Consider the following 22,196-nt stretch of genomic DNA (forward strand, 5'->3'; position numbering starts at 1 on the left):
CATCCAAGAGAAACGAGTGCTCATATCCACCCACATACAAAAAGGTACAAAAATATTCATGGAAGTCTTATTCATAACAAGTACCAAATGTATAACTCAAACATCAATAGGAAAATGGATAAACAAATTCATACAATAAAATGTTATTCACCAATAAGAAATAACTGATAAAAATTACTAATTGTAATTTCCTTTCTATACAATTTCCGTACAAAAAGCTAATCATTTCTCTTTTACTTGAGACTGATATTTATAAATATCTAAAAGTAATTACTTAAGAAATTTTTTTTTCTTTTAAAAGAAGAGTTGATATGGTTATTCCTAAGGCTCTTACCACAAGAGTTAGATGTTTATTTCTCCAGATAAATAATCTTAAAGGTAATATTTTCTTGCTGTTAAAATCAGTAAGAGAACCCTAAAGATATTAATTTTCAAACCCTATACTCAAAACAATTTAAAACTATAGTTAGAGTTGCATTGTGTAAGGTGGCAGATTTTTTTTGCTTATGGTCTTCTGCTTTTTGATTTTAGAAATTATCACTTGATCTTGACTCCAAACACTTCATTTCTCTGCATTGTTATGAAATAAACCCAAATCAAAATTATTGACCCTACTACAAGGCAACAAAAATAAACCATTACACAAAAATGCTACTCCCATGAGTCTAACTTAAAATGTATATTACGCTCATATATATGTAATATGTATGCATATGTGTATATATACACACATATATACAGGTATTTCTGACAGATATTTATGTACATAAGCACTGACACATACATATGAATGAAAGGCAAATTAAAGTTTTGTAATAGAAAATACAGATAAAACATCTGAGGATTTAGAAGCAGAGAAGATTGATTATAACCCAGGCTGGAGTGAGATTCTAACTAAAGGTTCTTTAAAAGAGGATTTACAAAGAATGAGATAGTTATAGACAGAAAAGGATAGAGGAGAAAAAGAAGTAGAGGGAAAAAGCCTTCCTTCGGTAGAAGATATTTGCTTAGCCAAAAGCGCAGAAGAAATATTCCAAAGGCCATATTAAGGTAAAATACAGAAGACTGGAGATATTCTTAACTATGAGTCCAAGAACCCTACCTACAAATGCAAGTATAATAGCTTACATTAAGTTTGCTACCTAAAATGTATAATTTTAAAGGCAAAATAGTAGTTATAATAAAGGTTATAGATGAATGAAGTAGTAAGAGAAGGAAGAGCAAAACAAGAATAATGGCTATCCCCTATGGTCTCTGGTCTCTGTGTGTGTGTAGGTGTATGTGCGGCATACATCCATGTATGTTAGAGAAGTTATAGGTGATTACTAACTCTGACACTGGGCGCTATGCTAATGTTACCAAACATTAATTTAAAAAAGTATCAAAACAATAGAAGTATATTTCAGATTGATCTATTTTCAGCATTATCTGTTTAATCAAATAGACTTGGGTATGATTCTGCAAATAACTGAGAAAGGCACCATAACGTACACACTAACAGCTTAAAAATGTTTTGCTCCAACAGGTTTGTACCTTTCTCATAAAGGATAAAGAAGATAATTTACTTAAAAAATTTATAATCTATGAACTTTGTAAATTTTATTTAAAATTTTATTTATTATATGTCTTTGTAAATTTTATTTAATTTCTAGATATATATGCTTTAAAATTAGGTTTACTAAAATTTGTTTTCTATAAAAATTCATATTGCTGGGTATAGGTGTAGAGCAGGTACCGTCAGTCTCTTAAAGGTTAGGGAAGGGAGGTCAGCAAATTTTTTTCTTTAAAGGGTCAGTAGTAAATATAATATTTCACATTTTGAAGACAAGACATTTTCTGTTGGAACTACTCAACTGTGCTATCATTGTAGTTTCAAGGCAGCCAGACAAAAGTCAATGAATAAATACTGGCTGCATTTCAATAAAACTTTGTTTACAAAAACAGAAGCCTTGGCCTGTGGGCCATGGTTTCCTAACCCCTGTATTAGTGTTACCCCAGCTTTTTTTCATGCTTCAGAGATCTTGCCCACTCTCTCACAATTATTGAAATTATTTATCAAGGATTTCAGCCCCGATTTCATCATAAAAATATCTGGCAGTGATGATATTAGGGAGTGTACAGTTACCCTGGGTACTTCACAATTGTTCCAAATCGAAAATCCTGGATCAACTTTAAAGCAGTCTATAACATACTATATTATTAATAATTCCTTATTTATTATAGCACATAAGTCTGAATGACTATACACTATGAATAAATCAAACTTCTCTAATGAAACTTTCCATCATTTGTCTCCCTTTCAAATTATTTCTCCTATCTTCTCATCCCATATGTAATCTACTAACTCAAGCTCTGGGTTTACTTGCTTAAAAGGATTGCCTCCCGGGGCTTAGAACCATTAACTAAAATAGGTTTTTATTTCTATTACTAAAAATATTCTATATATTTTTATTCCTTTTGGAACACAGTAGCCCTTTAATCCTTTATTAAAGCAACTTATTGTGCTACAGAAATAGTTTAAGTTGAAAGGATCGAACTTAAGTTACACTTCACACCTCCCTTCACAACCCTCATCCTACTTCAATCCTGGACAAGTATGTTCACTCTCAGAATGGAATGGAAGAAACAATAAATGAAAAATAAATATAAATGATAAGTAGTTTTCCATATATTAAAGTCAGCTCTCCATGTGAACCCTTTTCCTTCCTAATGCTGTCCCCTAGGCAGCTCTAAAGTAGAACTCTTTATGGCTACCAGGGGATAGAGATACACAGTAGTGATAGGTTCCAACTAAAAAGCAGGGAACGAAATCTCTGCTTTTCTTAACTACTACTAGCATAATTACATTTTGATTATTCCTAAAGTATATTTCATCAATTAGTATCTAGAGCTAGCTTTGAAGTTCTTACTGACATTATTAAGAAATTCAAGTACTTAAAGTCATTTTCATAGGTAGTAACTTGATTTGACTGTAGTCAAGTGCAAAATCTTTTAAATGAAAACAGTTTCTTTGTGCCTGGGATGAAAGAAGAAAAACAGTTCTTCCTGAACAGGACTACAAAAGTCAAAGTCAGAATGTCCTGTGAAAATAACTGTTCACCCATTACTGCACTGGTAGAAGAGCCATGACTTATTTTTAGCAAAAATTATATCAACTCAGTGTGACACATCCCACATGAACAGAAGATAAGCAACTCATTTTAAACAAAATAATTACTAAGCAAATGCAGTTTCTTTAATGGATCAAATCTAAAACATGAAGCTATATAAAAGGGGGTCTTTGGTGGTTAAAAGGTTATCAGTCTGAGGTTTATTATATCTAGCATGGAATAGGAAAAAACAGTAAAAAATAGGAAGAAAACCAGGTGACTAGCCATTTCTGAGTCATTCCTTTGGTATGCAGGTTTTAAAAAAAATTGCATTACTTACTGTTTCAGTGTACTTTAAAATTCAGATAAAATTTCTCAGTAGTTATTTCTAATGAGTGTGCTTTCACGTGACTCTCACAATCAAAATTTTAAAAGTAGACTGCTAGTGTTCATAATTTACTAAGGCCATATAATCTGAGATGAAAATTCAGGCATTCACTCCTCCTTATGCTAAGCCAAATATGTGTGCCAACTGTCAGTTCTGTCATAATGGAAGCTTTTATCAGAAGCCTTAAAACCATGTAAGAGTCTTCCTTCTTCGAATGCAGGAAGGCAGTTCTGAAGCCGAATAATTTTTTACGGCTTCTAGGGGATAGAGATATATAGGAATGATAGCTTGTTCCTATATAAAAGTAGGGAAAAAATTTTGCTTTTTCTTAATATCATAATCATAATCTACAATTATTGAACTGAGATGAAGACAATAACATTACTTCCTAATACCTTGTTCCTAAGAACTTCTTAGGTCATGATATTTACACAAGAGTATATGAAATTAGACTACATGTAAGTCACAACAGTTAAAAGGTGAAAAATGTTTAACAAGGCAAGAATTCTGAATTGCTCTATAGTTTCAAAATGCCTAAAAATCACAGATTGGCAAGTGGGTTGTGTTTCAGAGAACTGAAGCTCCATTATTAAAATTGCATAGTGAAATAAGCTAGTCCATAGATTTGAAAATAGGTACTCAACTTCTAAACCTCCCCCTCTTCTCAGCTTGCTAAGTCTTAGAACTTTTCTAAGTCTTGAGTGTGTCTCCTCTAAGTTTTTAGTTAGAAAACTGAAGAACCAAAAGATTCAGTCAAGCATTTGAAGAAACCATATTAAAAAATTAAGTTAAATTCAGATAATCTGAAATATAAAATTGGGACCACTTAAGAATATAAAATACTAGTTTTGGTTGTCAGTCGTGGCAAATAGTTTTGCTTGTTTGTTTAAAAAGTACACATATTCATGACTAGTTGAAAAGAAATGGAAGCACTGGCACATGTCTATAGGTGGCTCACGCCTGTAGTCCCAGCACTTTGGGAGGCTGAGGTGGGCGGATCACCTGAGGTCAGGAGTTCAACACCAGCCTGGCCAACATGGAGAAACCCTATCTCTACTAAAAATAAAAAATTAGCTGGGTGTGGTGGCGCATGCCTGTAATCCCAGCTACTTGGGAGGATGAGGTAGGAGAATTGCTTGAACCCGGGAAGCAGAGGTTGTGGTGAGCCGAGATCGCGCCACTGCACTCCAGCCTGGGCAACAAGAGCGAAATTCTGTCTCAAAAAAAAAAAAAAAAAAGAGAAAAAAAAAGTGATCAAAGGGCACTATTATTACTGTCTATCCTCCATGGCTTAAGGGAGATTTTTAGAGGTCAAAGAAAACTGTTTTTATTTGGTGTGGCACTTGGAATAAGCCTAACAAACAATATAAACATCATGATTATTGCTCATTTAGAGAAAAATCTAGTAGCATACTTTTGCTTCCTCTCATCCCATCTACTAGTCTGCAGATGGAAAAGGGAGAAGCAAAGTTTTAGCCACAGAAAACATCAGCTACTTTCCTAGGAAGTTCAATAATAGTCTTGCATCACATAGTCCTCTTTCCTTAGGATACCACACAAGAACTCTGTGGGGAATACTTTTGTGGGGGAGGGAAAGGAAAAAGGAAAGGGGAGAAGGTATGTGTTTTTGTGTGTGTGTGAGACAGAAAGGGAAAGAAGGGGTTATATTCTTAGAAAACAGAGAAATATAAGCAACATGATTTCTATAAATCAGTGTTAACAATAATCTATTTGGTGTGTGTTATTTTCAACTGGGTCAACATAAAACTAACCATCTAGAGTTGTAAATCATACATCATAAATATGACAGTTACACATTTAGAGAGCAGAAAAATCATACTTCATGCTAACTTCACTAATATTGAACATATTTAAGCAGACAAACTATAAACAGCATCTTTATTTTAAGAGATACAGAAATAACTTTAAAAACTAGAGTTAAATTTCAACAGTTTAAAAGGGGAAAATTTATTAAATAACCACAATTAGTATAAAAATATGGTTCAAAGGTTAAGAGATTTAAAATTAAAAACTTCAACAAGTGCTCAGATCAAAATACAATTATGTGAGTTTTCAGATACTGCATGAAAAATCTAGAGTAATTAATTACAACATTGATCAGTAAACCCAATTAGAAACAATTATACCATAGCAGACAGAAATGAATTACCTCGTCTTCGCCCATAACTCCTTGCTGCATGTAAACAAAGCACAAATTGTAAAATGTCAGAACTATCAATAAGCCCACATATACAAATATTTCTGATACGAAAAACTATGTGGGCATCTGAAAATTAGTGCTACTTTGTTTTAAGAGCAATGACAATGTCATCATATAAGATTTGCATGTTTTACCATTCTACAAAGGACTTTTATTTATAGGTAAATATATATCATCTGAATCATATAAAACTCTGAAATTAACAAGAAACACAATTTATTATCATTTGTGTTAAAATTCACAAGTATTTGTTTCAGCTAATGAAGATAGAAATATACAACACTTTGCAGGAAATAGCATCCCAAATAATTTTCCCAATGAATGGAAACAACTTGAACTAAATGCTTATTTTTCTACTTATTATAAAGAATGATATGGCATATATAGTCCAATAAATAGCTGTTCGGATCCAATCCACATTATACCAAGTCCTGCATGGAAGTAGTGCTAGAAGACACAGATGACTGAGAAGATATACCACCATTAAACTGATACTCTGACGTCTGTACAGACTAGACAGGATTTAAGAAATCAATGTTAAACTTGTTCGGAGAAATTACTATAGCTAATAATGGTTTCTATCATTTTAATATGTGTTATAACAGCTATCTACTAATTGTTTATGTGTCTACCTATGAGGTAAGAGGGATTCAGATATAAATTACTATTAACATAATCATAGAATAGTACATATGTTAAATACCATAAAAGTATATAGGCATTTCTATCTGTGTTACTTGCAGTGACATAATTCCTATGGAAAAAAAAAAGACTGTAATTTCTTTTTCATAAGAAACTACCAGTTTGATAAAATCCACAAATTGTTTTAAAAGAACTCCTCCCCACAAATTTGAATACACAATGAGTATTTTTACCCTGAAATTAATATAGGAAGTCAAGGCAGTAAATAAACAAAGACTGTTAAAATTAAGATCTTATTTTATATTCATGGATTTTTTTAGGCCTGGAAAAAATTCAATATTGAATAAATCTTAAGTAAAAATAGGTGCTGAAAGTTGCCAGAAATGTCTACCAAAAATATGAAACTTAAAGATCAAAAGAAAACATTTCACATTATGAAATACACTTTTATTTTATACTAATGCTTTACTACAAGGAAGTATGTCTATAACACACTAGTTCCTCCAATAAAAAGTGGGAAAAACAAATTTGTCAACTCTCAGTCATTTAAATTCTAAGAAAAAAGTTAATCACTATAAGGCTTATATCAGACCCTTTTATATAAAATAACTTCATGTGCATCGCTGCCATTCTAGTGTCTTTATTTAGCTTATAATCTGTTGCACACTTAACCTATCCTTGAGCTCCAGTTACCCCAAAGTCTGGCAGATCTATTTTATAGCTTATCTGACCTATATAATATTCCTCCTCTCCTCAGATAGGAGTGAAAGTAGCACTTAGTATTTTGTTGTCTAGGTCTTCTAAACATAAAAGTTTTTAAAAAGCTCTAAGTGATGGGAGATCAACTGTGAAAAATCAGACTGATGCAAGAAATTTTAATAGAGTGATCAAGAATAGACTATAGAGCTGCACACGGGTGGTCACGCCTGTAATCCCAGGACTTTGAGAAGCTGAGGCGGGTGGATCACCTGAGTCCAGGAGTTGGAGAACAGCCTGACCAATATGGTGAAACCTCATCTCTACTAAAAATACAAAAATTAGCCGGGCGTGGTGTCGGACACCTGTAGTCCCAGCTACTCGGGAGGCTGAGACAGGAGATTGCTTGAACCAACAGGAGTTGCTTGAACCCTGGAGGCAGAGGTTGCTGGTAGCCGAGATAGCGCCACTGCACTCCAGCCTGGGAGAAAGAATGAGACTCCATCTCAAAAAAAAAAAAAAAAAAAAAAGAATAGACTACAGAAGAGTGAATAGTTTGTATTAAGCCTAGAAATGGTCAACAGTCCCCAAACCACTTCACAGGATGAGGCAGCTGGGCTTCTTGCTTATCCCTGGGCATAGCCTAATGGTATTAATCCAGTATAAATTTGCTTTGGAGAATTTCATTCATAGGTGTAGAGAATTGAAGATTTACAAAGCAAATAAAAATATTTTCATCAAGTTTAAGTCAAATGATAAATTATGATGAAGTCATAATGTCAAACTTAATTCTTTACCTATTGAGAAAATTAATGATATCATAGCCAGTTTATGTTCTTAGCTGAGGCTACTCAATACTAAAATGGTAAAAATATGTATAAATTTCATAGCATCTTAAGTTTTCATTCCTTGGCTTGAATATAATCACTTAGAAAATTTCTCCAACTATTTCATACCTGAGGAATTTTAGAATCCTGTAAAGAGCTATTCTACTTATTTTTTGGACAACTCTCAAACCAAGTATCTACATTACCAAAAATAGAACTGACTACAGATGAAGCTAAACCATGTGAAATATTTCCTGTTATGGAAATAACTAATCTGCCACCATCACACTAAACAATGGTGTGTGTATTCACTTTCCTACCAATATTTCTATGTGAATTTCTGGAGTATGTTCCATTGTAACTCTTAATCAGAATTATGAGAAACATCTACCTATTAAGAAAAAAACTAAGTGACTTATGTTTTTAAAAAGACTTTTTATAACAATATGTCCTTCAAACTCATTTAGAATATGATTTTTAAAAGGAAAAACGTATAAAAATGAAGAACACTTACGATGTGTTGTAAAAATAACATGAGGAGCTAGCTATTTAACATACCTGTTGATGTGTATATGCACTGTTATGTTAAACATATATTACTGGCACATGTGTGTCCTTATTTATTTAAAAATAAGAAGGCTTTGAGAAAAGCCTGAAGACAAGCAACTTTACAATTTTCGTTCTGGTTTCCAAATCGTCTTATTAAGGTTCTAATCCATAGCTACAAAAAACAAAAACAGGATGATTCTAATATTCTGACTAGAAACTGTATAGGGTCATATGTATTGGCTCTCAGCTACAGTTGTGGTAACTGAATTACTGCAGCTAGAGGAAGGGATAGGCATACACATTAAATTAGCTGGAAATACAGTTAAATTTCTCTTGATGAGGAAACTAAAGACATTTTAATTTTTTTCAATTTGAAAAAGCCAAAACTAAGGAGAGAACCATGCTACTAAATCATAGTCTTTTTTTTTGAGGTGGAGTCTTGCTCTGTCGCCCAGGCTGGAGTGCAGTGGCGGAATCTCGGCTCACTGCATCACTGCAAGCTCCACCTCCCTGGGTTCACGCCATTCTCCTGCCTCAGCCTCCAGAGTAGCTGGGACTACAGGCGCCCGCCACCACGCCCAGCTAAATTTTTTTGTATTTTTAGTAGAGACGGGGTTTCACCGTGTTAGCCAGGAGCCAGGATAGTCTCGATCTCCTGACGTCGTGATCTGCCCGCCTCAGCCTCCCAAAATGCTAGGATTACAGGTGTGAGCCATTGTGCCCGGCCCCTAAATCATACTCCTTTTCAAGACCCGAAAGAAAGCTTATCTCCTCCACTCATTCCACCAGCATAAAAAAAAAAAAAAAAAGAGAACTGATGGCTACTCCACTTTCCCATTTTTATGACTGAATAGATAGAGCATCTGCCTTCAGAAATACAATTACTGACTTAATTTTCTTAATTAAACGATACACATAACTTTTTTCCTCTCAAAGTACAGTAAGCTCTTTATCACATACATAGCTGTACGTAGGTTATCACAGCAAATTTACATTTCTAACTAGCTTGCTAATACCATTCCCACTCCCCCTCCTGGCCACCAATACTTCTGCTGTTTCTCTTTTGAAAAATGTTATGTACTAATAAAAATGTAAGCTATCTTCCTTGAGAAAAAGGTAATACAATTCAAATATTAATACAAATACTTGAATAATACATCATTTTGTATTGCTCTTTACTACTATGGAAAGCAGGTTTTTTTTAAACTACTGATAATAAAAAGTGTTTAGGATTTATACATTTAGAAATATAAACATACATACTTTCATTCTAACTTCAGAAGTACTTCACCGTTGGTTTTAAAACAATCTACACAATTCTATATAATGTGACTTCTCTAAAGTGCTTCTGGATGCTAAATACAGACTCTTCAACATATTTGAATTCTTCAATAGTGACAGTCTCCAGCAGTCAATTCAACTTAATTTGGGGAATATGGTCTGTTCAGAAGGAGACTGCTTGTAGTTATATTTATATGGTTTTTTTATTGTTTAAATTAAAAACATCTCTACAGCCTCATGAGATATACAGGTGTTTATTGTATTATACCTCTTTTTAAAAAATATATATATCTGAGTTAACAGACTCTTAGAGTTAAGGATTTGCCAGAGACACTTCATAGTTTTACTGAATTTGATCAACTTCCTGGCTTTTATCCCATTTTCTCTTTATTTCTTACTTAAAGGAATATTTAAAAGATTAACCATAACTGCTGATTAACTATTAAGGTAGAATCATAAAATCTTTACAGATATGTTTACAGATATATTTGCTATATCGGCACAACAATTGTAATAGTATGTTTTATTAAAGAAACTCAAGCCTAGCATCACTGTCAGCTTTCTGTCAGTTCTGCATTTTCTAAGGAATGTTCTTTAATTGCAACAGTCATGCATTTATTTTAATGTGTATCTGTGTACATCAGAAGTCATCTTGGGTACTCCAAGGAGCAACAGCATCACACTTTAGGAAACAATGCCTCAGAGAGTTATTTTACCTTTTTTGGGGGTTATTTTACCTAAACTTTGTCCCAAGATAGTTTCTAACAAATAGTTCTAGTTTAGCTTTCTGCAACAACACAAAATGGGTCATCTTTGTTGGCTACTTATAATATACTTCAAATAGTTTAAAATATCAGTTATGTTTTCTCTTGTTTATATTCTCCAACATAGACATATCCAACTTCATGTATTTATAGGACATAATTTTTACTCTTTCAAATAAATTTTTGTCACTGTTCACCATCACCCACTACTTAGCTAACATTTACTTTCAGAAGCTGCTCTAAATACTTTACATGAATGAATTCATTCACTTCTCAGAACAGTCCCCCGAGTCAGCCAGTATGCTAATCTGTTTTAGACATAAACAAACTGAGTCAAAGTGAAGTGAGGTAAGCTGTTCAAGGTTACACAGATAGAAAATGCCAACCTGGGTTTAAACTCAGATAATCTGGCTCCAGAATCTACGTTAGCAACCACTATGTGCTAGCTACTATTACACTACTTCAAAAACAAACAAACAAAAAGACTGATGCAAAATTTATTACTGAACACTGATTTTTAAAGTTAACTATTAGCTCTGCCTGTCAGTTAAGTAATTCAACTTACTTAACCAAATGCCTAAAAGTGAGTTAAATGTGATATACTTAAAAAAAAAACTTTCATAATTCAAAAAGTAGATCTATGTACTATGAGATACAATTTCTTTAATCAGTCAATAACATTTAATAAATACTTAGTACAGGAGTACTAATATCACTTAATTCTCACACTTCCCAGGGAGACAATATGCTAAGAATATAGCTGAATTGCATGTAGTTAAAAAATAGCTCAAGAAAAATATCCCCTTACCTATTAGTACCTTTCTTTGCCTAGTTCTCTCTTCAATAACCCTGGTGTCTACTAAAATTATTTAAATCCCTAATATTCAAGACTTCTTTAACCCACAAATATTCCCAATTATGTTGTGACTTCTTTAACCCACAAATATTCCCAATTATTTTGCTTCACTCTCAACCAGTGATCTGAAAAAAGTTTTAAAAAAATTCTCTTTGGATCAAATTGTTTCTTTTCCTGATGTAAACACATGTTCATGTCCTAGTTTCATTATCTTTTTCTCCCCGCTAGTACCTTGCCAGAAAAAGTTCAGAATTTCTAGGCTGGCTTCCTGTACTGAGTATGCATCGTGGCCCCAAATGACAGACTACTAAGACTACTCACATAATACACAAAGCCATCTTGTCCACAAGATGCAACTCTTGCCTGAAATAAAATACTCTTCTTTCTACCGTGTGACGAAACACTTTTCAACCTAACATCTAGATTATTTATAAGAGCTTTTCCCAACTGACAAAATCATCCATTAGTTTAATAATGTTTAGTATAACTAATAATGTTAAGTTGCAGATACACTGTGGCTACTAAGCTCTTTGCTTCCACATGACTCAGTATGGCTCCAGTAGTACCCTGGCATTCTGACCACAACCAACCTGTAGGATTCTCACTAATTAAATAACCCAGTGCTGGCACATGCTAGACAACTCAACAGTGAAATGCTGAATGATTAAATCAATCACCTCATCTAATGCTCTGCTTCTTCAATTTTTCTCATTGAGAATCCTACTTATCCTGACCATCTCCTACATGGTCTGGACTTTATTTCCATCCTTCTGTCTTAAAATTAGTTCACATGGTCCAGCTTTACATGTACCTTATTTTCAGTCTTTGTTCCTCAATTTCATTGCCATCTTATTTCAGCAAAGCTTTAGTTGAAATACAAGAGCCAAGCCATTCTAATGATATATTTTTTTTAAAGTAAATATTAATACTATTTCTATTGTTTCCCCTTCCTATTTCCCTCTCCACACCCACCCTCTGACTTAAAAATACTCCCGTGAAGGATATTTTAATCTTCCATCTCTACTCCCACAATCACAGAAGTGCTAAGTACTGAGACTCTGAATATGTTAATGTTTGTCTAACAGAAAGAAAACTAACTTTAACGAAAATTTATTTATTATTTTCCTTACTTTAGTGAACTTCACTATGTAAGCTTTCTAGTTTGAATAAGTTTAGTGTGATCACAATATTCATAGAGTCACCAGTATATTCCTTAACCACAAACACAAGTGCTATACTAAGTAACAAGTTCTACGCCTTTGCAAACATCTCATTTAAATCTCACAATAAACCTTGAGACTATATTCTCATTACACAGATGGGGAAACTAAGGTAATAGTAATCTGTCCAGGGTCATACCTGAAACTGGAAAGGCAATATTCAAACCAGGACTGCCTCCAAGTCTGTGATCACTGAATTAAAGTCATACTGTTACAAATGGCTGTTTTACCAGCCCGAACACACTCAGATTCCTAATTCTGCCTTTTGCATAGGAATAGTTATAACTTTATTTTTATACTCATAGAATGATTAAATTGTGTGTATGGAGAGGTTCAGAGAAACATGTATTAAATCATCTTTACATAACTCAATTGGAAACATAAAATGTTTTTATAAAACTTACCATTTAACATCAACAGATTGTCAGTTCCTGGATGTGGATAGCTCAATCGACCTTTAAAAAGACAGGAAAGATGGGTTTGAAGATTATGGAGTTATTTGAAAAGCAAAAACAAAAAAACAAAAAACAGCAACAAACAAAGGTGGCATAAAGAGAAAATTATTGAGCACAGTATATTAAGAACTAAAAAGCTTATGTTCAATTAAAAGTATATTAACTGAAATTATCTTTGGAAGTTGAAGGCAACATAAAAAGTTAACCTTAGTTCCTAGATCATAAGAATACAATGTGATTTGGGAGCAATGCCTATAGAATAAAGCTTATTTATTTTTGGAATGTAAAAACAATGTATGTATCATATCCTAGTCTTGCAAATTTAATATGAAATGTGAATTTTTAAATTTTTTTCAAAATTGTAATTTTATCTATAGATCTCTTGTCAAAAATAAAACAAGAGAATTTCATATTCCTAAATCAAAAACAATTAAAATGTTAAAATAAAAAATAAGCAGAAAAATTCATCTCAACTTGCCAATGTGGCTTTATAAAGTCATATTTAAATAAACTAGTTTAATGAAAACATCTTCTATTACAAATATTGAAAATTTAACTTCTTCAAAGTTTACAAATGATTAAAAATATAAAAAAATTAAAGCTGATGAGTATCGTAGCATAGTATTTCCTCTGAGTCATTCTTCAGTCAAAAGTTTTTATTTACTAAATGGAGAAGGGACAACAGTATTACAAACTGCTGTGGAGAAGAAAAAAGGTATGCATGAAACATTCTGTGGTTTATCCAGCATTTTTACATCATAACACTTGTTTGATAAATGCCAATAGGAAGGATGAACATTATTTTTAGTCTATTATAAAATACAGGATTTTTCTCAAATGCCTGAATCTCTAACATACTATTAGAATAGTACATTAAAACCCATTTAGAGGCTGGGCACGGTGGCTCATGCTTGTAGTCCCAGCTAGCTGGGAGGTAGAGAAAGGAAGATCACTTGAGCCCAGGAGTTTGAGCCTGTAGTGGGCTATGATTGTACCAATGCACTCCAGCCTGAGCAACAGGGCAAGACCCTGTCTCTAACAAATGAAAAAAAAAACAATTTTTTTAACCGATTTGAAAAATGTCTAAAAATTAAATGTCTAGGATTACATTTTAGTAATTTTCAGCACAGTCCCTTTAAAAACAAAACAACATGCTAGCACACGAGTAAGGAGTACAGATGAACTGCATCTACCTTTATCACCTCAGCAAGTCCTCTACAGATTAGTTGCATCTACCTTTACCACCTCAGCAAGCCCTCTACACTCTACAGGCCCACATATAAGACGGAGATTCTCTGTTGGATTTTGTTTCAGTTATGAAATTAAAGAGTTTGATCATCTACTAATGCAAGAGTAAGTGGCAAAAATAATCCAATTTTGACACTAAAATACATATATATGATAGATACGCAAACATGTTACCTGTACATACACATACACACTTCACCTGAGCTCTAAGTTAACTATGGGACATTTTGGTTTCAGACTCAACACAGGTAAAATAAGTGTTATCATAAGGATTATCTACCATCTCTTATTTACTCCTGCATTTTACGCAGCATGATATGATTTAACTAAATGACCTCTTAAATAAAGTTGTCATACTCTAAAACACACAAGTAAATTTCTTGTTGTGATACCTTGATATGGAGTCAGAAATAGAAGCATACATACGGGAGGTACACAATAAAGAGCCAGGAAGCACAGCTTTCCTAAACTGCACTTCAGTAACACGGAACGTTACTTTGAAGTATTATAGCTTATTTTGGAAATATGCCTATTTCTAAACATCTTGCTGCAGATGGCCAAATTTGGAGAACAATTTAAGGCCACGAATAAATTACTGTTATTTCTGACTTAAGATTTAAAAAAAAAAAAAAACAAACTCCTACAAAGTGGCAACCTGTATCACTGTTCAGCATAATAAGTTAATTAAATCTAAGATACTGACAGTTATGTAGGATGCAGAGGATGTAAACATGAGTGGGACATAGTCTTATGATGTGGTAGGGGAGATAGACACAAATATACAATTTCAATAAAATATGCTAGGTGCTAAAAGAGTTATGTATAGAATGCTATATAAAAAAACACAACAGAGTACATAGTAATCAGGCCCAGGGATTAAGGCAAGACTTCCTGGAAAAGTAAATTAAGCAAAGCCTTAACATGAAGCCTAGTTCCACCTTGAAAGATCCTCAACTTTCAACTGTCACATAATTACTCTTTAATAGGTTCCTATTCATTATTTATCCCAAGATACAGGTAATAAAATATTTTCACTGCTAATAGTCTTTTGATATTATGGCTCTGAATAGACTTTTAAAAGGCACACATTTTGTGGAAAGTTTAAAAAACATAACTATTTGCAAAAGAACAGATATTGTATACATATGTATACATATTCTAAAATACTACAGCTCGCTACCTAAGAAAATCTCTCAATATAAGTAATAACATACTCCAAAATGAAATAAGCAAATTTAGACTCATTTTTAAAGATGAGTCTTTTTCTCTACCACAGTGGAAACATTAATGCATCTTCATAGGTTAACTTTTAAAGTTATGTTTTACTTAGGGTATTATTAAAAGTACTTTCGCTAAGAACCTGCCAATTGATAGTAAGAACTAACAGCATTTGAGGCTATACTCTGAGCCAGGAGCTTTTCTACGTTCTTTATAACCAATTACTTAATCCTAACAACAATCCTATGAGTTCATTTTAAGATGACAACACTATATCACAAAAAGTTAAATAGGTTAGTTGCCCATGGTTATATCACTGGTAGGTAGCACTGGAAGAACCTGAACCTAAGCAGTTTGGCTCCATACGCTTAATCACTATCTTAATTAATAATTACTTTATATTGATAACATAAAGGTATATATAGTTGGTTGTAGGACAATTTTGTCTCTTACAAAATTCACAGAATATTCTATAGAATATTTGATAATTTAATATAGAAAAATAGAAAAAAAAACCATTACTATAAAACTAATTTCTCCTTATTGTTTAAAAGACCTGTGGTTCAGTGACTGATAGATGTACACTAAAACCTACGTGTTCCTGTCAATAATAGGGTCATCAAAGTTAGACAGATACAGAGCTTCCCAGAGTAAAAAACAAAAAACCAAAAAACTACACACACAGCCCAGCCTTCTTGTAGGTAAGTGTACCCCTGAATGTGAGATCTGGCCAATGGGATATAAAGTGAAAGTGGTATGTGCAATTTCTGGGAGGTACTGTATCCTTAAAAGGGAAGACCTTCCTTTTCTCTTTCTTGCTTGCTGAAATGCTGATGTGATAGCTAATGTGAAGAAACCATATTAGACCATGAGGCAGAAACTGTGTTTCAGGATAACAGAAGAATGAGATAAAAAGGAGCTTCAATCCATGACAATCACCATCCTACTCTAGGAGTGTTAATGTTTCTGGTAAGGGAAACAAACTTCTATCTTATTCAAGCCACTTAGGAGTTTTCTGTTGTCCCTAATGAACCTAAGCTTACAAAGTCTTCTAGTAATAAACCCGGGCAAATTAAATTTTAGGTAACCAGGCAATTGCTTATTATTGTGAAAATATGATAATTTCATAATGGTTTAATATATCAATAAATAAAGAGTATACACTAGCTCTTGACACTGCTTTCACATTAAGATATTATGAAATTTAAAATAAGTAATTTAAAAAATATATGCATTTTTAGGTGTCAGTGAATAACTAGAGGATCTATCGTATCTTAAAAATTGTCTTATTCATCTGTTACGATTTTAAATAGTAATTTGTATATAACATATATAGTCGGCCCTCTGTGTCTGGGGCTTCTGCATTCATGGGATTCAACCAAGAAATTATATTGAAAATATAATTCTTGACCAAAAATACTCAGGAAAAAAAAATTCCAATGTGTTCTAGAAAGCAAAACTTGAATCTGATGTGCACCAAGTATGATATGACATCGAATCCACACAAATGTGATGTCTAGGCACTGCTTTAGGTATTGTAAGTAATTTAGAGATGATTTAAAGTACATAACAAGATGTGCACAGGTTATATGCAAAAACTACATCATTTTACATAATGGACTTGAGCATGGCCGATCTTGGTATCCCTGGATGGTCCTGGAACCAACCCCAATGGTTACCAAGTGACAACTGTATAAAAAAGCCTTACTTCATGTTAGCCACTTTAAATGTATTATCTGAGCAACTAAAAATACTAAGAAATATGACAACTGTATAAAACTTATCACTTGTTTAGAGAAATAACCAGATTACATTTGGAACAAATATATGGTCCCTGATTCTTTACCATTTTTGCTACACTGATCTCTTTGCTGTTCCTCAAACATGCCAGGTAATCCCTTTTCAGGATCTTCCTACTTCCTTTTTTTTCTGCTTGAAATACACTTGCCCAGATACGACCAAAGCTTGCACCCCGCACTTCATTCAGGTCTTTAAGAGATAGTATGACAGACTATCCTGTCTAAAATAGCAGCTTCTTTCACTATCCCCTTGATAGTATATTTTTTTCTGCATAGTACTGATTATCATCTAATATTTTCTGTCTCCATACTTCTTTAAAACAGAAGATCCATGAAGGCAGTAACTTAGTCTCTCTTACTCTCTAGCATATAAAACAAAGCCTAGCATATAATAGGCTCTCAAATATTTGTTGAATGGATAAATCAAGTATTTCATTCTACTATGTAAACTATGGACTGAATCAAAAACACAAATACCTTAATATGTGTTTGTATGTGTGGCATAGGGAGGATATTCTCTAAGAAAATGAAAAAAAAAAATCATAGAACAAGACTTTTTTTCAGCTTATTTCTAAATCTCTTACATATTGGAAGTTGTGGGGAGAGATATTGCAAAAGTCCTGCTTGTTGCTCTTTGCCAAGATAAATTTTTCCCTTCTCTAAACTATTTTTTCTTTAATGAGTTAATAGAAGAAATGAACTCCAAAGCCCTAATATTCAGTTGATGATGCTAACTCACTCTTCGGTGATGAGAACATAGCTAAAGAACAATGCCATGTGCTCTGCCAATTGTTTTTAAAAGAAAAATAAACATTTAAATCACATTAGAATCATAAAGAGTTTAGGTTAGAATTAACAACAGATCAAAAGGGAGACAGTATGGTGCAGTGGTTAAATGCACAAACTCAAGAGCTACCAAGTTCCACCACTTACTAGCAGTTGAAATGCAGACAATTATTAAGAATAAGCCACAGTCATCCAACTGTAAAATAAGGGTAAATATCTACCTCTTAGTCATGCAAATTAAATGAGTTAATACATATATGTAGAATCCTCAAGAACAATGCTTAGCTGTATCAACTGTTCAATAAATGATATGTAGGGTATGTTATATACTGTATGTGTTTATTAAACACACAATACACATATACCCTTAATAGAAGACATCTAATACTTCTTAAGTGCTTTAAATAAAGCATTGCCCCCACTCATTTGACAGATTCTTCCAATATTGTTTTCATAATCTACATTTTACCTTTACTTCCAAATCCAATTAGGAAAAAAAGGTTCATTTGAAGTCTGGTAAAATCCACTTAGAATGTGGTCATTACCAACCTTGAATAACTCCAATCTCTGCTCAGATCCAAGGGGCAGGACAGTCATTGCTGACCACACTCCCAAATTTCAATGCATGCCTCATAAAAGCCTAAGAATAAGATCATACAAACGCAGAAAAGACCCTTAGATCCAAAGTACCAGATCCGAAGAGAGCAACAGAATCATTCCTTACCTACATCTAATAAAAGCCATCAATCTACTTTAGATTCAACTGAAATTAATCTAGTTAATGCATTCAAATCAAAATCCTCTCATAAATTTTTTGACCTAATCATATTTTAAGACTTTTACCCAATTAATACTAGAAAATTTACCAAGAAACACCAAAGAACATAGAATATCAAAAAGTTTTGATTCAAAAGGGTAATCCCAAAAGACAACAATAATAAAAGACAAAACTTAAGTCATTAATCATTTAGTAAGATAATGTATTATCATATACCTATTATAATAAAAGTGGTACTAATTAAGATATATTCAACTAATATTAAAATCAAGTTGTTAATGGTTGCAAAACTTTTCACTGTTAAAAGGGTTTTCAACAAAAGTAATGCTGATAACCAGTAGGAATAGCAAATGGGCAACAAAATATTGCCAGTGGAACTGGTATAAAGCAAACGTAGGTTGGCAATGTATGTTTACAGCCTCAGAAACAAGCATATGAAGTTTGTGCTATGAAAATAAACACAGAAAAAGCTAATTCAATTTTATTTAAAAATTTGAAATACTTAAATGTTCAACTATACAAGAATGGTTATGCAAACTATTTTACATGTATAGATACAATATACAGTAATTCTTTAAAGTTCTAAATCAATATTTTGAAGAGTATGAATTATGAGAAAATGCTTTATCATTTAACCAATAATTTACTGGGCTCCTCCTATTTGTGTGACATCATGATAGATGCTGATTCAAGGTAAAGCAAAAACACATGTGGCCATTGCTCCCATGACACAGTCTTATGTGAAAGATATATATTAAAAAAATAGTTCGGGCATGGTGGCTCAGGCCTGTAATCCCAAGCATTTTGGGAGACAGAGGTGGGTGGATCACGAGGTCAGGAGATCGAGACCATCCTGGCTAACATGGTGAAACCCCGTCTCTACTAAAAATACAAAAAATTAGCCGGGTGTGGTAGCACGTGCCTGTAGTCCCAGTTACTTGGGAGGCTGAGGCAGGACAATCGCTTGAACCCAGGAGGTGGAGGTTGCAGTGAGCCAAGATCGTGCCACTGCACTCTAGCCTGGGGGACACAGCGAGACTTCATCTCAAAAAAAAAAAAAAGAACAAACAATTGAATCTAAAATAAGAAAAGTGCTCTGATTAAAAAGAAACTTGATTCTCTATAAATCTTTAACACAAAAGTAATCTATCCTTGATAGGGGTGCCAAAGAGTCTTTATGATGAGGTAGAAGTTGACTAGAGATTACAGAGACTGCCAGCTGAACACGAAGGACTGAATACACGTGTTCACCTCTATTGCTTTCCAAAACCCCTAACGTGGCAGTTAGAAAGATGTGAAAGAGGTGTCTTAAAAAAAAAAAATTTTTTTTAAAGAGGCATAACCCCATTAGGATAAAGACACTGGAACAGGATCATAAAACAACCAAGTCATCAAATTTCTGGGAATTGTAAATGTGAATGGTTGAATGGTAACTAACTTTGTAGACCAGAAATCACTGAAACACAAACCTAAGCCAGTGTATACATGGGGAATGCCATCAAGTAACACTCCATTTACTGTAGTACACACCTGGACAGGTTCAGAAATCAGAAGCTCTGGTTATAACTGTGTGTAAAAGTGGGGTACAACTAAAAACAGGAAGGTTTAAGATTGCTTTAGTTTTTAAAAGAACCCTCCTGGGTTCATCTAAGAAGGCTAGCAGCTAGGCCTACAGCTCACAAGCAGAAGACTAGAAGACTCACATCCATGTTAATTTCCCAGAACAAAAGAAAAGACCTAGACACAGGCATGGTGAGGGTCTCACCTGATTGACTTATTACAATCATTACTAGTTGATAATTTCAACTATATACATTGAGCTTCCAATCCCCATTTTTTGTGTCTTACTTTTAAATATGAATAGACAGTAAAAGATGAAGCTCCCAACATGAGAAAAAAAGAGAACACAACCAAATAAAAAAGAACTTAGAAGAAGCACAGACAATATAAGGAACTGGGAAAATAATCTTCAAACACTATAATAGCCTCCAGAGAAATAAGATCAAACGACAAGAATAAGATATAATTGGAAAGTTCTGAGAATTTTTTTAAAGGTTTTAGAAATTAGCAAAAATTTTTAAAACAAAAAACTCCATAGAAGATTTGAAAAATAAACATAAGCTCTTGAAATGCAAAACAGACAAAACAATGGAAAACAGAAAAAGAAAAACAGATGACTATACAACATTTAACATTTGAGGAACAGGAATTCCAAAAAGAGGTAATATTAAAAAATGGGAGGTAGGCACGGTGGCTCACGCCTGTAATCTCAGCACTTTGGGAGGCTGAGGCGGGCAGATCACAAAGTCAGGAGTTCGAGACTAGCTTGGCCAACATAGTGAAATCCCGTCTCTACTGAAAATACAAAAATTTGCCAGGCATGGTGGTGGACACCTGTAATCCCAGCTACTCGGGAGGCTGAGGCAGGAGAATCACTTGAACCCGGGAGGCAAAGGTTGCAGTGAGCCAAGATCACACCATTGCACTCCAGCCCAGACAACAGTGCGAGACTCCCATCTCAAAAAAAAAAAAAGGAAGAAATTATCAAAGAAATAATATCCCAAAATTCCAAGAACTGAAGATATAAACTTCTGAATTAAAAGGGTCCAATGAAGGTACAGCTTAATAAATTAAAAAATGTAGGAAGGAAGGTATGTATGCACATACACATTCCAAGATACACATTTCATTATTATGAAATTGCAGAACCACGGGCATGAAAAAAATCCTAAAAGCTTCCAGAAAGAAAAACAACAAAAAAATAAAATAAGAAATCAAGGCAATCATACAAATGAACAGGATTCAGAATGATGCCACACTTAAAGCAATACTGGAGGTTAACAGATCATACCTTCAATATTCTAAATTGCTAATATATAATTCCATAGTGGCCTATCATATAGGTAGAAAAATTATGTTTTAATACACATAGGGTCTCAAAATGTATGTCCCATTAGCAGGAAGGTAATACAGGTCCAACAAATCAAAGAAAAACAAAGGTGTAAGTCATTAAAGGACATGGAGATTAGGACATGGATTCCACAGAAAAAAAGGAATTCCTAGGATTATGGAAGTCCCAAAATGACTGCTATATAGGACTGCAATAATGAAAAAAAACCAATCTGGATGATAATTTGATGCATTTGTATGTATTGAAAGAAGCTTTACAGTCTATGGATAAATTCTGGGATGAATTAATGATAAATACTTAGAAAACTAAGCAAATAAACTAAAAAAGATAATGATTAATTCCAGAAAAAACAAAGCTTTATGAAAAAGACAATGTTACATTATATTACAAAACATACAAGGTTCATCTATGAATATTATTTGCCTTATCTCAGTAACACAATCCCTGACTTAAACAAAAGTGTTCTTA

At 33.4% G+C, this 22,196-nt stretch overlaps 1 protein-coding gene across 7 annotated transcripts in view; it reads right to left on the reverse strand.

Annotated features, from left to right (window-relative positions):
* Positions 1–22,196, reverse strand: part of CPEB2 (cytoplasmic polyadenylation element binding protein 2) — a 64,570-nt gene that overhangs the window by 20,773 nt on the left and 21,601 nt on the right. For 4 of the 7 annotated variants that reach the window (XM_032135193.2, XM_032135190.2, XM_032135192.2 and 1 more), the window contains 2 exons: positions 12,938–12,988; positions 5,648–5,671 (listed from right to left, as the gene is read on the reverse strand). In XM_032135193.2, the coding sequence (XP_031991084.1) occupies positions 5,648–5,671; positions 12,938–12,988 (75 nt within the window). The remainder of the gene's footprint in view (positions 1–5,647; positions 5,672–12,937; positions 12,989–22,196) is intronic. The other 3 variants (XM_032135195.2, XM_032135191.2, XM_032135194.2) reach the window with 1 other exon arrangement.

Source organism: Hylobates moloch, unplaced genomic scaffold (genome assembly GCF_009828535.3).
Source record: "Hylobates moloch isolate HMO894 unplaced genomic scaffold, HMol_V3 SCAFFOLD_17, whole genome shotgun sequence".
In the NCBI taxonomy this organism is placed as follows: domain Eukaryota; kingdom Metazoa; phylum Chordata; class Mammalia; order Primates; family Hylobatidae; genus Hylobates; species Hylobates moloch.